This window comes from Pseudophryne corroboree, chromosome 1 (genome assembly GCF_028390025.1).
Source record: "Pseudophryne corroboree isolate aPseCor3 chromosome 1, aPseCor3.hap2, whole genome shotgun sequence".
Classification (NCBI taxonomy): Eukaryota; Metazoa; Chordata; class Amphibia; order Anura; family Myobatrachidae; genus Pseudophryne; species Pseudophryne corroboree.
The window spans coordinates 948,018,245-948,033,976 of NC_086444.1; the positions used below are offsets into that span (position 1 = coordinate 948,018,245).

The following is a 15,732-nucleotide window of genomic DNA, read 5'->3' on the forward strand; positions in this document are numbered from 1 at the left end:
TTCTGACCCAATCACATGCTGTAGTTTATTGCAGCGCAGCGATCGGGTCAGAACTGCGCCGGCGCCGCAGTGTGCCGGCGCATGCCAGAAGGCCGTCGCTGAGCTACGATCGCCTCTGCCTGATTGACAGGCAGTCGCTGGGTGGGGGGGGGAGCAAAATGGCCGTTTCATGGGCGCGGTCCGACCACTGCAGGCCGGAGAGCGATGAGTAGCACCCGGCCAGTACGCTAATTCTGCGCTGGCCGGGAGCTACCCCTAAAGTGCAAAAGCATCGCCGCTGTGCGATGCTTTTACACTTCTGCGTGGGAGGGGGGGGGGGGCGGCACTGACATGCGGGGCGGGATAGCCCTGTGCTGGGTGTCCCCCTGCTTGTCTATTGTCATGATCGTAGGCCTGCAAAATTTTGCAGGGCTGTGATCAACTCGGAATGACCCCCAATATCCCTCCATGTCGGAGGTCGCAGCTCTGACTCTCCTGTAACCTCCAATAAACAGTTTTAAGCCACATTATTAAGTCATAAAAATTTATTTATTTGTTTTTCAAGAATAATTAATTTGCATAAATACACATGTTCAAGTGAGAGGTATGCATTGCATCTTTAGTGTGCTTCAAGTAAATAAAACATAATGGCATATATTGCTTTACTTTGTTTAAGGATAGGTTTTCTAATTTCAATTTACTTTTAAAGATAGTTAAAAATTGCAATTAACAAAAGCCATAAACAATAACAATATATAGTATTTGGTATGGTGAAACTGTATATTCACCTTAGATATTTACAACAACTCATACAGATGCCTTATACTTACTGAATGGCTGGAAAAGATTAGGAATAATAATGATAATGTTTTTAGTACGTTTTACTAGATAAATATTGCTGGAATGAACAAATTCCGTACATAATAATGGCCAGGTCTGGGGTGAAGGACAGCGCTCCCCACCATTGATGATCTGATACAATACTGAGGCCCACTATGTATTTAAAGATGGCCAGGTCTGGGGGGAAGAGCGCTCTCCCCACCATTGATGATCTGGTACAATACTGAGGCCAACTATGTACATAATGATGGCCAGGTCTGGGAGGAAGGGCTGTGCTCCCCACCATTGATGATCTGGTACAATAATAAGCCCCACTATGTACACAATGATGGCCAGGTCTGAGGGGAAGTGCAGCACTCCCCAGCATTGATGATCTGTTACAATACTGAGCCACACTATGTTCATAACGAGAGCCAGGTCTGGGGGGAAGGGCAGAGCTCCCCACCATTGATGATCTGGTACAATACTGAGGCCCACTATGTATATAACAATGGCCAGGAATGAGGAGAAGGGCAGCACTCCACCCCATTGATGATCTGGTACAATAATAAGCCCCACTATGTATACAAAGATGGCCACGTCTGGGGGGAAGTGCAGCAGTCCCCAGCATTGATGATCTGGTACAATACTGAGCCACACTACGTACATAACGAGGGCCAGGTCTGGGGGAAGGGTAGCGCTCCCCACCATTGATGATCTGGTACAATACTAAGGCCCACTATGTATATAACGATGGCCAGGTCTTGGGGGAAGGGCAGCGCTCCCCACCATTGATGATCTAATACAATAATAAGCCCTACTATGTACACAATGATGACCAGGTCTAGTGGGGAGAAGGGCAGTGCTCCTCACCATTGATGATCTGGTACAATACTGAGCTACACTATGTACATAACGAGGTCCAGGTCTGGGGGTAAGGGCAGCACTCTCCACCATTGATGGTCTGGTACAATAATGAACCCCACTATGCTAACTAGCTGCACAACAACATGTTGTTTCCCAAGAGATGTAAATGCTTAGCTATGGATGGTACTCAACCTTAACAAAATGCAAACTGTTCATGAATATGTGAGCTTAAACCAATATATATTAAAAAGCAAATGTAAATGTCACTCAAAATAAAGACAGAGCCAGTGTTGCATCAGTTATAGGAATTATATGAAACATATATGACTGCTACGCAAGCCGTATTTTCTGAGCAAAGGGAAAGAAATAATAAAGGAGCAGGTCAATGCTTTGTGTTGATGCATGTTCCACAATAACTGCACACATCACATGCAAAGGACATTAATTTGCTCAATAGGGAATATACTTTATATATAAATACTGTAACAGCTATTGTAGTTTGTGGTGTCTACATAACATTTTGTGGCTCTCTTCCCTTTACATGATTCCTTGCTGTCTTTCTAATGCAGGCTTTACCTTCTCTTTGCTATATGAGCTTCATAAAGCTGTGTTGTCAGCCTGCTCTACTGCAGAGCTGTTATTCTTGCAGGGTTTATAAGGTAAGAGTTTGCTTTTACCTGGTGAAGGGATTCTCAATGATGGAGGGGGGAGATGTACTGTATGAATAGTACACTGAGCATAAGTATGCTAATAATGTTACAGTCAGATGAAAGTGGAAGTGAGCAGCGCGTTTCATAGGCACAGGCCCTCTACAGCCCATGGTGGTACTTGTACACACTGACAACCTGTTTCTCTGGACATTGGCCTCTCACTGCAGGAGACACGACAAGAAGAGTAAGGTAGGGAGAGGAGAATATGTCTCAGGAGAGGAAGAGCACCTTCTCTGTCTCCAGTGTAATCCTGTCTGTCAGAGACTTGTACCACCCTGCACTCATGACTGCTGACAGGAGCGCTAGGGTAGGCAGGGAGCGGCATATAAGGAGGTGGGAGGAGAGCCCATTTATTGGTGTCACCTGTGATAAGGTCCTTACCTCACCTCACAGGAGACCTAACCCATGAGATTTCTAAAAATGTTAAACATAGAAAGTAGTGTTTACTGTCCAAACACGATTTCATAATGTTTATAAAAATAACATTAAAATGCAATAATTTTATTTTTCATTTAATTTTTTTTTTCATTGTCCCCATTGTTTCTTATGCTGGGTACACACTATGCAGACAGAGTGGCCGATTCAGCTAAGCATATACCCAGCTTAAGAGTGTTCAGGAATTCAGGCATTGACCGTAAATAAAACAGAACAATAAAAGCAAAGACTGTATATAATACACACTACTGTAATCCCTTCTAACAGGCGTAAAGGCACAACGTGTATTGCAGTAATTGAAATCAGTGTTCTTGACTAAAACAGTTTAATATAATGTACATTTTCGCTAGTGCATTTTGTCCCAGACGTCAGAACAAGTCTAAGGACTAAACAATGCTGTAAAACAGCGCAGGAAGTACTCCCCGCATGCATTCAGTCATGTGACCAACTGCACTCATTTGCATTTTTTTCTATATTCTTTTTTATCAGAGCTACAGCTAACGTCACATGGTAATGTATATTGCTTTCATCTGTTCCATTGTAGAATGTCACAAAGTCCAAAAATGAAGAAGGCTGTTGCTGGCACCTGTCAATGGGGTGCACTTTTGTTGGCAGACATTTGCAGCATCACTGTTCCATCAAGAATTGGCAGTTGCACAGTTTTGCTCAGATATGAAAGACCTTTAATATGGTTGACCAATACCTCACAAAGTTCTATACAACACTCATCAATGGCCACTGCTTAACTGTTGATACTTAAATAATAATATTACCAAAATGTAAGCAGTAAGCATGTGAGGGTATGTAAAAGCCATATCCGTTCTTCTATACCTCGGAACTGTCACTGCTGCTGTGTTGAGTGGTTACAGTTTCATGGCTATTGCAGTGACTGTTGGACGCAGACTTTTTATCTGACTGTGAGCGTCCTCTATGTTTTACAAGCACAACGATAATAACTGTTGTGCAAACCAGGAGCAGCAAAGCAACTGTTCCTCCAATGACGGGCACCAAAGTGTCTTGCGGATCCTGGCCAGTAATTTCCAAGGCAGGTTTATCCAGCTGCCCACTTCCAGGGAATGCATCCTTGCCAGAGACCCTACGGGATTGTGTAAGAGTGATGTGCTGAATATTTGTTCCTCTGTTCTTATCTGTGCCAATGTCTTGTGTGACGGCTGAATCCTCTTCATTTGCTCTTCGGTTTCTCTTCAAAAACAATTGATCACCATGACCTGTAGCACTACTCATGGTATGGTGGTAATCCAGACTACGTTTTCCAATGCCTCTATTGGCATTTTCTTTAGAGCGGACTGTATAGATGGTATGAATAAACCATTCACGACCTGCAGCCACCTAATTGTAATGAAGTGTAGAGGAAAAATTATATTTAACCTTTAAAAATGTGTTACATTTTCTTGTTTAACTTCCTCCTATCTTGACTACTGGAAGTCTAAGACATAGTGACGGAAGGAGAAATGACAGGCAAGCTCAACATTAGGACAAAAGTTTGTTGGGCCTATGTTATAGGCACTGAATCTGACCTGACCAATTAAATGCAAGTTCCTAAAATAGTGTTATTCATAATCTTGTGTATGATGAAGTAGGGAGAGCTCAGCACACATATCTGCCATTACACCTATGGTCAGTCTCACTCTACTAGCAGGAGTGTCAAGACGGTGGTGGCCAGGTACTGATTGTCTAGTCCCGAGCTTGTGGAGGGGTTCGGCAGGTTGAAGCCTTTGCAGCGTTGCTAAGGAAGATGAATGTCCCCATTAGCAGCGCGCATAGTATTTTTTTCTACATTTTTGGTGGGGAGTACACTGGTATTACAATTACTTTATGAATGTAGATGCCAATTTTTACACACTTAAAACGAAAGTTACCATCTGATTTATTGAAGGACACCAAACTAACAACATAAGCATTGCCTTAATGCAAGGCAGTAATTAACAGGGAGTTGAACTCATAGGGCCAGATTCAGAGTTGCACTCAGATTAGCCGCAAATGTGTCTGCATTGCATGTTTGGGAATCATTTTGGGACATCACCGGTATTCAGTGCTGACTGCTTCTATGCGGCGGTGTCATGGGGATGCGGACCACATCCGGATTTCACCCTTCCAAGGAGTGACACCAAAATGCTACAGTGACAGGGAGCCGAGTGCTGCACTGTGACATTATCCTGCAGCGCCCGACTCCTATGACTGAGGAGGAGCCGGCAGTGTAGGCACAGTCTGGGGATGCTGGACACGCGCCAGAGTGATGTACATGGGGGGGTTTCCTGTGATACTACGTGTCTATCTGCAAGGCCATGCCCAACAGATTGAAGTAAACAGGGGCCTTCCCACAACCACACCCCCCATTACCATGAAACCGTGCCCCCTTTTTCGGGGCTACTGCCTCACCGGATGTCCACAAGTTCCGTTCACAAACTAGGATGCATGCAACCCTGAATCAGCCCTATAATGTACCTAGTTTCCTTCCCATTACAAGACTAGCACAAAAGTATAGTTCATTATGAGTCAGCTAAAACTGCTAAAGACTCATCTCTGGAGTTGAAGCCCTGCCACATACTTTAGAAAATGATTTCTTCAATTAATGCAAAGAAAAAAAATAACAATATCATTATTAACATGACAATGACTAGTAATTATTGCAACTTTTTCCATATGTTGCTTCAGCAAATAATTAAGAAACTGTAACTGTTCTCTCAGGCTAGACTTACCTGGAACAGAGCATCTGATGAGAGGCTGAAGCCATCAGATCCTGGCTGTTTTACCAAGGGCAAAGCTTCTGGGTTGTCAGCGACTAATTTAGCATCAAATGCAACATTTCCAAACACCTTAGCTTGAGTTTCTGGCTGTGCCTTGTCCTTTTATGGAATAAATAGGATCATTATATTCATTTCAATATTTGACAGCAAGGGTAGAACTAATATTACTATAAAATACACATCAGTACGACCTAACGTAATGTAATCAGTTCTAAAAATACAGCTTTACGAAAAATCCATTTAAGCCTGTAGCCCTTTATTTGGTTCTGACATTTACAATTATTTGGGTTTGGAACTGATCTGTAGAATCTTCATTTGTTGTATTTGTATACTAGCATCTATTGTGGATATCGCTCAGTTTGCTTTATTTAGCTGTGTGACATCTCTAGCTATGGTGCAGTATGTTATGTCTACAGCCACATCAAAAAGGGAAGTATCTCAAGAGTCCTTGTTTTGTCATCTTGGTAGGTTCTGATGACAAAATAAAATACAGCTGTTAGCTGCCCGTGAAATGATGATGTGGCCATGGGTCACTTAGCCACTGCTTATCTGTTTAGTGTAAGATAAAATACAGCCTCTACTTGAAGGAATACATACGTTTTACCAGCGGCTGCTATGCCGGCAGTGGGATCCAGGCCACCAGTATGCCGGCAGTGGGACGAGCGCTAAAAAGACCCTTGCCGAATCGCTGCGCTCGCCACACTGCAGACTCTGCGCTCGCCACAGGTTATATTCTCCCTCTACGAGTGTCGTGGACACCCATAAAGGAAGGAAAACTTGTGGCGCTGGTATTCCGGCGGTGACATTTCACTGCCTGTCGGGATTCCGGTGTCGGCATCCCGTCCGCCGGCATCCCATCTGCCGGGATCGCATACCGATCTCACCGATGGCTATTGTCATTTTAAATTCATAAATCCTTGCAACAGAAATCTATAAATACAATAAACTGTCTGCATTAGCTGAAGATAGCGCAGGAAATATATCCACTGTTTGTACAGGGCTAATAAGTAAGGGTTATTTACATTATGCAGAAATGTAATTAAAATGCTATTTTCTTACATTCTTAACCTGATTCTTAGCCGGATGCAGTGACGATGCCACACGCAGTTGGGCATGTCTCATGTCTGCTCATGTGTCCCAGCCACACAGCACATGCATCCCAATTGTTAGCGCTAAGAGATGTAGTACAGAAACAGAGCCTGAGAACTTAGTGAGCATTCCTGGGAGGTAACGGTGGGGGGGGGGGGGGGGGGGGAGGAGAGGTGGTCTAAGCCGATGCGGGTGTGTCACTGAATGCGGGTGTATCCAAAGATGCTGAACCACTCACACAGGAGGCCATACTCAGATGGAGAAACTACAACTGCCATAGGACTGGAGCAAGTGTCCATGGTGCAACCAATGGATAGTCTCAAGACACTGCAAGTGGTCGTCTTAGTTTTGAGAAAATCGGCTGCAGCATTAGCATGTATTGCAGACACACCTCTACGTCTGACTCAGACCCACTCTTTACTTTTGCATAAGTGCACCTGTAATTACGGTAAGCACATTGATTCACAGGTCAATAGGGTTGCATCTGTGGAGAATAAATTTGCAGCGGCCAATTGGAGGTGCTAAATGGATCCCAATGATAATGCATTAGGTTCCTGTGTTTATAACCAGCATGTAAAAATAGTGCTCTTTATATCTAAATTTTTGACATAAATCATAGTGAGCCTTAAAGCAGAGAGCATAAGTGCAAATACCTTAGATGCTTAGAAGGATCTGACCAAACACTTAGGTTTCCAGAGTTAATACCAAAGTGGTACTAATATGAGTATGAGCTTCTGTAAAATCTGTAAGTAGCGAGTTGTGATGTCATCATGTTAGTGTTGGTTGGAAAATTTGTGTATTATAAGGTGTAATAGGGTTTGGTATGCGTAACCGGCGGTCACCATACCGACGCTGGAATTCCGGCTTGCAGATACCCGGCGGTGGGGAGGGGGGGGGGGGGGGGAGAAGGGACGGATCTAGACTTTTCTTTAGGGGGGGGCGGTTTACTGTTTAATCTTGACTCCTCCCTTTACAGTCCCAACTTCTCCCATCTGCAATCCTAACTCCTCCTCTCTCAATTCTGACAGAACTTTTTGAGTGAGACTTGTATTTATTAGCCCTAGTACCCACACACCAGCAAGTGAGGGGCAAATGCTCTGTAACCCTTGCTCTCCTGGCTCCTCTGTGCTGCTGTGGTATAAGCTGCAGCACATCGTTCTGCCTCAGGCTCTCCCCGGAGAGCTCTCTTCTGCTCAAAAGTGGGCGTGTCAATGACTGTGTTAGGGAGGGCGGTCGTCCCCTTCGCCCCCCCCCCCCCTCCCCCCTAGATCCGGCCCTGGGGGGGAGCAACGCTTGCCACAGGTTAGATTCCCACTACGCGAGTGGGAATAGTCCCTGTCAGTCGACTGTTGGGACTGTAAGGAGGCGGGATTCCGGCATCGGTATTGTGACGGCCGGTCACGTAACTGCCTCCCGACTAATATACCATCTATTTCAAAGTGTTATGGATATCAAAAGTCACCCTGAAATTCCATGACCTGTATCAAAGCACTCAGCTTTTTGTTTTGTGAAGAAATCATAACTCGCAGGATAGGATAATTAGCCCATATATATGATATACGATATCCTATATGATCCATACCAACATATCTTTAAGACACTAGGGTGTGATGGTTTCATACAGATTTACATTTATTCTGACATACCAATATCTTGAATCTATAAAGTAAAGTTGTAGAGTCTGCAAGGCATCCAAACTCCTTGTCCTCTGGGTAGTATTTGGGTACATAGCCATCTGCTCCAGTACATAAAAATACTTTCTCAATGTTGCAGATGAAAGAGTCTCCAAGGTTTTGAACAGGATCCACCATGACTCGCCCATAAATCATAGAGCCTTGGTACCAAAAGAAAAATCATTCCCAATTAATATGACATTTAGGAGGCATCCATAATGCATATTTACTCATCAACTGACTTTTAAAGGAGTAAGTGACACAGGCAGATGTACTAAACCTTGGAAAATTATAAAGTGAAGAGAGATAAAGATATGCTCCTGTAATTTTTCAAAACCAACCTGTAACATGGCAATTAGGCGCTGATTGGCTGATACTTTATCACTCTCCAAGGCTTAGTACATATTTCCACATTCACTAAGTAAAAGTTTGTCAAGAACTTAATGAAAACTGGGGAAAATGTATAATATGGTTATGCACAGAGCAACCAGTTGGATTCTATGGGGTAAATTTACTAAGATTCGTATTTTCCCGTTTGAGGTCAAAGTTCAATCACGAATGACATCGAAAGTGTAAATATGCAACTTTTTGAATTGATTACGACTAATTTACTAAGCTGCCGTATTCTGCATTTTCGGGTTTTCCGATGTCGATGTCATTCGTTTTTTTTGGCAGTGTTTTACGTGAGTGACTTGTAAAACACTGCCGACTTTAATACAATGAATCTCGGCCGGATCTGAGAGATCCGTGCTGGGCTTCATTGTGCACCTTGTAAAAAAAAAAAAAAAAATGTTTAAATGTTAAAAAAAAATTGCGTGGGGTCCCCCCTCCTAAGGCAAACCAGCCTCGGGCTCTTTGAGCCGATCCTGGTTGCAGAAATATGGGGAAAAAATGGATAGGGGTTCCCCCATATTTAAGCAACCAGCATCGGGCTCTGCGCCTGGTCCTGGTTCCAAAAATACGGGGGACAAAAAGCGTAGGGGTCCCCCGTATTTTTGAAACCAGCACCGGGCTCCACTAGCTGGACAGATAATGCCACAGCCGGGGGTCACTTTTATACAGTGCCTTGCGGCCGTGGCATCAAATATCCAACTAGTCACCCCTGGCCGGGGTACCCTGGGGGAGTGGGGACCCCTTCAATCAAGGGGTCCCCCCCCCCAGCCACCCAAGGGCCAGGGGTGAAGCCCGAGGCTGTCCCCCCCATCCAATGGGCTGCGGATGGGGGGCTGATAGCCTTTGTTCAAAGTGATTGATATTGTTTTTAGTAGCAGTACTACAAGGCCCAGCAAGCCTCCCCCGCAAGCTGGTACTTGGAGAACCACAAGTACCAGCATGCGGCGGAAAAATGGGCCCGCTGGTACCTGTAGTACTACTACTAAAAAAATACCCCAATAAAGACAACACACACACACCTTGAAGTATAACTTTAATACATCCATCCACACCTCCATATACACATACTTACCTTATGTTCCCACGCAGGTCGGTCCTCTTCTCCAGTAGAATCCATGGTGTACCTGTAGAAAAAATTATACTCACATAATCCATGGTTGAAGGCTCCTTTGCTTGTAATCCTTTTGTAATCCACGTACTTAAAAAAATAAAAAAACGGACACCCGACCACGAACTGAAAGGGGACCCATGTTTTCACATGGGACCCCTTTCCCCTAATGCCAGAAACCCACTCTGACTGATGTCTAAGTAGGTTTCTTCAGCCAATCAGGGAGCGCCACGTTGTGGCACCCTCCTGATCGGCTGTGTGCTCCTGTACTGTCTGACAGGCGGCACACGGCAGTGTTACAATGTAGCGCCTATGCGCTCCATTGTAACCAATGGTGGGAACTTTCAGGTCAGCGGTTGACCGAAAGTGACCTCACCGCTGACCTGAAAGTTCCCACCATTGGTTACAATGGAGCGCATAGGCGCTACATTGTAACACTGCCGTGTGCCGCCTGTCAGACAGTACAGGAGCACACAGCCGATCAGGAGGGTGCCACAACGTGGCGCTCCCTGATTGGCTGAAGAAACCCACTTAGACATCAGTCAGAGTGGGTTTCTGGCATTAGGGGAAAGGGGTCCCATGTGAAAACATGGGTCCCCTTTCAGTTCGTGGTCGGGTGTCCGTTTTTTTATTTTTTTAAGTACGTGGATTACAAAAGGATTACAAGCAAAGGAGCCTTCAACCATGGATTATGTGAGTATAATTTTTTCTACAGGTACACCATGGATTCTACTGGAGAAGAGGACCGACCTGCGTGGGAACATAAGGTAAGTATGTGTATATGGAGGTGTGGATGGATGTATTAAAGTTATATTTTCAAGGAGTGTGTGTGTTGTCTTTATTGGGGTATTTTTTTAGTAGTAGTACTACAGGTACCAGCGGGCCCATTTTTCCGCCGCATGCTGGTACTTGTGGTTCTCCAAGTACCAGCTTGCGGGGGAGGCTTGCTGGGCCTTGTAGTACTGCTACTAAAAACAATATCAATCACTTTGAACAAAGGCTATCAGCCCCCCATCCGCAGCCCATTGGATGGGGGGGACAGCCTCGGGCTTCACCCCTGGCCCTTGGGTGGCTGGGGGGGGGGACCCCTTGATTGAAGGGGTCCCCACTCCCCCAGGGTACCCTGGCCAGGGGTGACTAGTTGGATATTTGATGCCACGGCCGCAAGGCACTGTATAAAAGTGACCCCCGGCTGTGGCATTATCTGTCCAGCTAGTGGAGCCCGGTGCTGGTTTCAAAAATACGGGGGACCCCTACGCTTTTTGTCCCCCGTATTTTTGGAACCAGGACCAGGCGCAGAGCCCGGTGCTGGTTGCTTAAATATGGGGGAACCCCTGTCCATTTTTCCCCCATATTTCTGCAACCAGGGCCGGCTCAAAGAGCCCGAGGCTGGTTTGGTTTAGGAGGGGGGACCCCACGCATTTTTTTTTTGAAAATTTATAACATTTCCCCCCCCCCTTCCCACTGAAAAACATGCACGGATCTCATGGATCCGTGCATGCCTATACAAACACGGGATAAAAAAGCAGGTCTGTTTTTTTTTAGCACTTTTTCACGATTTGTATTTTATTACGGCAGTGTTTGGCTATTGTCGGCAGTGTTTGTGTTTTGCACTTTTTAGTAAATTCCCGATTTCTACCAAATTGCAGGCGTATTTGACCGATGGTGTATTGATTCGTGATTTTTTTCAAGGACTTCCAAAATATTACGAATGCCCTCATCACTGCCGTGATTTTTGCTTAGTAAATTACCGAGATGACACTTTGAAGAAAAAACGGCATCTCGGTCAAAATCGGGACCTTAGTAAATATACCCCTATGTCTGTAGTGCAGTTTAGAAAATGAAACAAAAACGTGAGAATGCTGAGCATAGAATATTGCACATAAAATGTTGTTCATAGAAAACTGCACACAATGTCAAGTATAAAATGTTGAGCATAGAATGTTATTCTACGAATATTGCACTTAGAAAGTTGAACATAGAATATTGCACATAGAATCCTGAACATAGAATAATGCTGATCACCCCTTCACAAAGTACAAGGTAAGCTTCAAATAGTTAGAATTCTCTAGCTTAAGTGCCCTACACATTTGGCGATCCGCCGCCGAACTGCCCGACGGCGGATACAGCCGACGGGCGACCCGTCGGCGGGGGGCGGGCAATGACGGGGGGAGTGAAGTTTCTTCACTCCCCCCGTCACCCGGCTCCATAGAAGTGCAGGCAAATATGGACGAGATCGTCCATATTGGCCTGCATGCACAGCCGACTGGGCACCAGCGATGAACGAGCGCGGGGCCGCGCATCGTTCATCGCTGTTGCCTCCACACTGAACGATATGAACGTTATCTCGTTCATTAATGAACAAGATCATTCATATCTTGCAGTCAGATCGCCCAGTGTGTAGGGCCTATTAGCATTATCTACTTTTCTATGCAAGGGCAGATAGCTCAATGAATAGATTGTCTGACTGCAATGCAACAGGCAATGGGTTCAAGTCCCAGGTATGTCATCATCTTTAAATGTAATAAAGGACAGTGTGACTGAATATCAAAAAAATCTCAAATTGAGTTAAAGAATGTTGTATAGGTACTAGCGAGAGATGGACCAGGGTAGGAGACGATCAGGAGATGCTGGGCTTCAAAAAGGGGGTAAGCTGCAAGTGAAAGTAATTAAAAGAGATATTTGACAAGTGCCACCAACAGCGCCCCCTACCCTGCAGCGCTATGTGCGGTTCCTCTTCTGCACACACCTAGTTACGGCCCCGATTACACATAGAATGTTGAGCATGGAATATTGCACATAGAATGTTGAGCATGGAATATTGGCCCTCATTCTGAGTTGTTCGCTCGCTAGCTGCTATTAGCAGCATTGCACACGCTAGGCCGCCGCCCTCTGGGAGTGTATTTTCGCTTAGCAGAATTGCGAACGAAAGAGTAGCAGAATTGTGAATAAAATAAGAATTTACTCACCGGTAATTCTATTTCTCGTAGTCCGTAGTGGATGCTGGGTACTCCGTAAGGACCATGGGGTATAGACGGGCTCCGCAGGAGACTGGGCACTCTTAAAAGAAAGATTAGGTACTATATCTGGTGTGCACTGGCTCCTCCCTCTATGCCTCTCCTCCAGACCTCAGTTAGGGAAACTGTGCCCGGAAGAGCTGACATTACTAGGAAAGGATTTGGAATCCAGGGTAAGACTCATACCAGCCACACCAATCACACTGTACAACTCGTGATAACTATACCCAGTTAACAGTATGAACAATAACTGAGCCTCTCTCAACAGATGGCTCATACAATAACCCTTTAGTTAAGCAATAACTATATACATGTATTGCAGAGAGTCCGCACTTGGGACGGGCTCCCAGCATCCACTACGGACTACGAGAAATAGAATTACCGGTGAGTAAATTCTTATTTTCTCTGACGTCCTAGTGGATGCTGGGTACTCCGTAAGGACCATGGGGATTATACCAAAGCTCCCATACGGGCGTGAGAGTGCGGATGACTCTGCAGCACCGAATGAGCAAACTCAAGGTCCTCCCCAGCCAGGGTATCAAACTTGTAGAATTTTGCAAAAGTGTTTGAACCCGACCAAGTAGCAGCTCGGCAAAGTTGTAAAGCCGAGACCCCTCGGGCAGCCGCCCAAGAAGAGCCCACCTTCCTCGTGGAATGGGCTTTTACTGATTTAGGATGCGGCAGTCCAGCCGCAGAATGTGCAAGCTGAATGGTGCTACAGATCCAGCGAGCAATAGTCTGCTTTGAAGCAGGAGCACCCAGCTTGTTGGGTGCATGCAGGATAAATAGCGAGTCAGTTTTTCTGACTCTAGCTGTCCTGGAAACATAAAGTTTCAGGGCCCGGACTACGTCCAGCAACTTGGAATCCTCCAAGTCCCTAGTAGCCGCAGGCACCACAATAGGTTGGTTCAAATGAAACGATGATACCACCTTAGGGAGAAATTGGGGACGAGTCCTCCATTCTGCCCTTTCCATATGGAAGATCAGATATGGGCTTTTACATGACAAAGCCGCCAATTCTGACACACGCCTAGTCCAAGCTAAGGCCAAAAGCATGACCACTTTCCACGTGAGATATTTTAGCTCCACGGTCTTAAGTGGCTCAAACCAGTGGGATTTTAGGAATCCAACACACGTTAAGATCCCAAGGTGCCACTGGAGGCACAAAAGGGGCTGAATATGCAGCACCCCTGTAACAACGTCCGAACTTCAGGCAGTGAAGCCAGTTCTTTTTGAGAGAAAAAGGGATAGGGCCGAAATCTTGGCCTTTATGGATCCTAATTTTAGGCCCATAGTCACTCCTTACTGTAGGAAGTGCAGGAATCGACCCCCCTGGAATTCCTCTGTAAGGCCTTCCCGGCCACACACCAAGCAACCTATTTTCGCCATATACAGTGAAAAAGTCTTGCTGTCACGTCTTTCCTAGCCTTTATCAGCGTAGGAATAACTGCATCCGGAATGCCCTTTTCCGCTAGGATCCGGCGTTCAACCGCCATGCCGTCCAACGCAGCCGCGGTAAGTCTTGGATCAGACAGGGTCCCTGTTGCAACATGTCCTGACTGAGAGGCAGAGGCCATGGGTCCTCTGAGAGCATTTCTTGCAGTTCTGGGTACCGAGTCCTTCTTGGCCAATCCGGAGCAAAGAATATTGATCACACTCCTCCGTTTATTACAATTCTCAGCCCTTGGGTCTGAGAGGAAGAGGAGGGAATATATAGACCGACTGGAACACCCACGGTGTTACTAGTGCGACCACAGCTATCGCCTGAGAGTCCCTTGACCCAGCGTAAAACCTTTTTTATCTTTTTATTGAGGTGGGACGCCATGTAGTCCACCTGAGGCAGTTTCCATCAATTTGCAAAACTGCGTGAAGACTTCCTGATGAAGTCACCACTTTCCCGGGTGGAGGTCGTGTCCACTCCCGGTATGAACACTGCTGACAGTGCGCTTACTTGATTCTCCGCCCAGCGAAGAATTCTGGTGGCTTCTACCCTCGCCACCCTGCTCCTTGTGCCGCCCTGGCGGTTTACATGAGCCCCTGCGGTCTGACTGGATCAGAACCGGTTGGTCGCGAAGCAGGAACTCCTCTTGACTTAGGGCGTTGTATATGGCCCTTAGTTCCAGGATATTGATGTGAAGGCAAGTCTGTTGGCTTGACCACAAACCTTGGAATTTTCTTCCCTGTGTAACTGCCCCCCACCATCGGAGGCTTGCATCCGTGGTCACCAGGACCCAGTCCTGAATGCCGAATCTGCGGCCCTCGAGAAGGTGAGCACTCCGCAAGCCACCACAGGAGAGACACCCTGGCCCTGGGGAATAGGGTGATTAACCGATGCATCTGAAGATGTGATCCGGACCACTTGTCCAGTAAGTTCCATTGTCCTTGCATGGAACCAGCCGAAGGGGATGGCCTCGTATGATGCCATCATCCTTCCCAGGACTCGAGTGCAGTGATGCACTGACACCTGTTTTGGTTTTCAATGGATTCCTGACCAGTGTCATGAGCTCCTGAGCTCTCTCTATCGGGAGATAAACCCTCTTCTGGTCTGTGTCTAGGATCATGCCTAGGCGAGGCAGATGAGCTGTAGGAACCAACTGCGACTTTGGAATATATAGAATCCAGTCGTGTTGCCGTTTCACTTCCAGAGAAGGTGATACGCTGTCCAGCAACTGCTCTCTTGATCTCGCTTTTATGAGGAGATCATCCAAGTATGTGATAATAGTGACACCTTGCTTCCGCAGGAGCACCATCATATCCGCCATTACCTTGGTGAAATTGGTAATGACAATTCCATACCGCAATTCTGAGGTACGCCTGATGAGGTGGATAAATGGGGACACGAAGGTATGCATCCCTTATGTCCCGATTCATTTC

General features: G+C 45.9%; 1 protein-coding gene across 1 annotated transcript in view; it reads right to left on the bottom strand.

Moving 5' to 3' along the window:
* Positions 1-506: 506 nt before the first annotated feature.
* The window catches only part of FREM3 (FRAS1 related extracellular matrix 3), a 141,835-nt gene continuing 126,609 nt past the window's right edge, over positions 507-15,732 (bottom strand). Inside the window, exons 22-24 of the mRNA XM_063920414.1 lie at positions 8,314-8,501; positions 5,531-5,677; positions 507-4,160 (exon numbers count right to left, since the gene is read on the bottom strand). Coding sequence (XP_063776484.1) covers positions 3,636-4,160; positions 5,531-5,677; positions 8,314-8,501 — 860 coding nt within the window. The 3' untranslated portion in view covers positions 507-3,635. The remainder of the gene's footprint in view (positions 4,161-5,530; positions 5,678-8,313; positions 8,502-15,732) is intronic.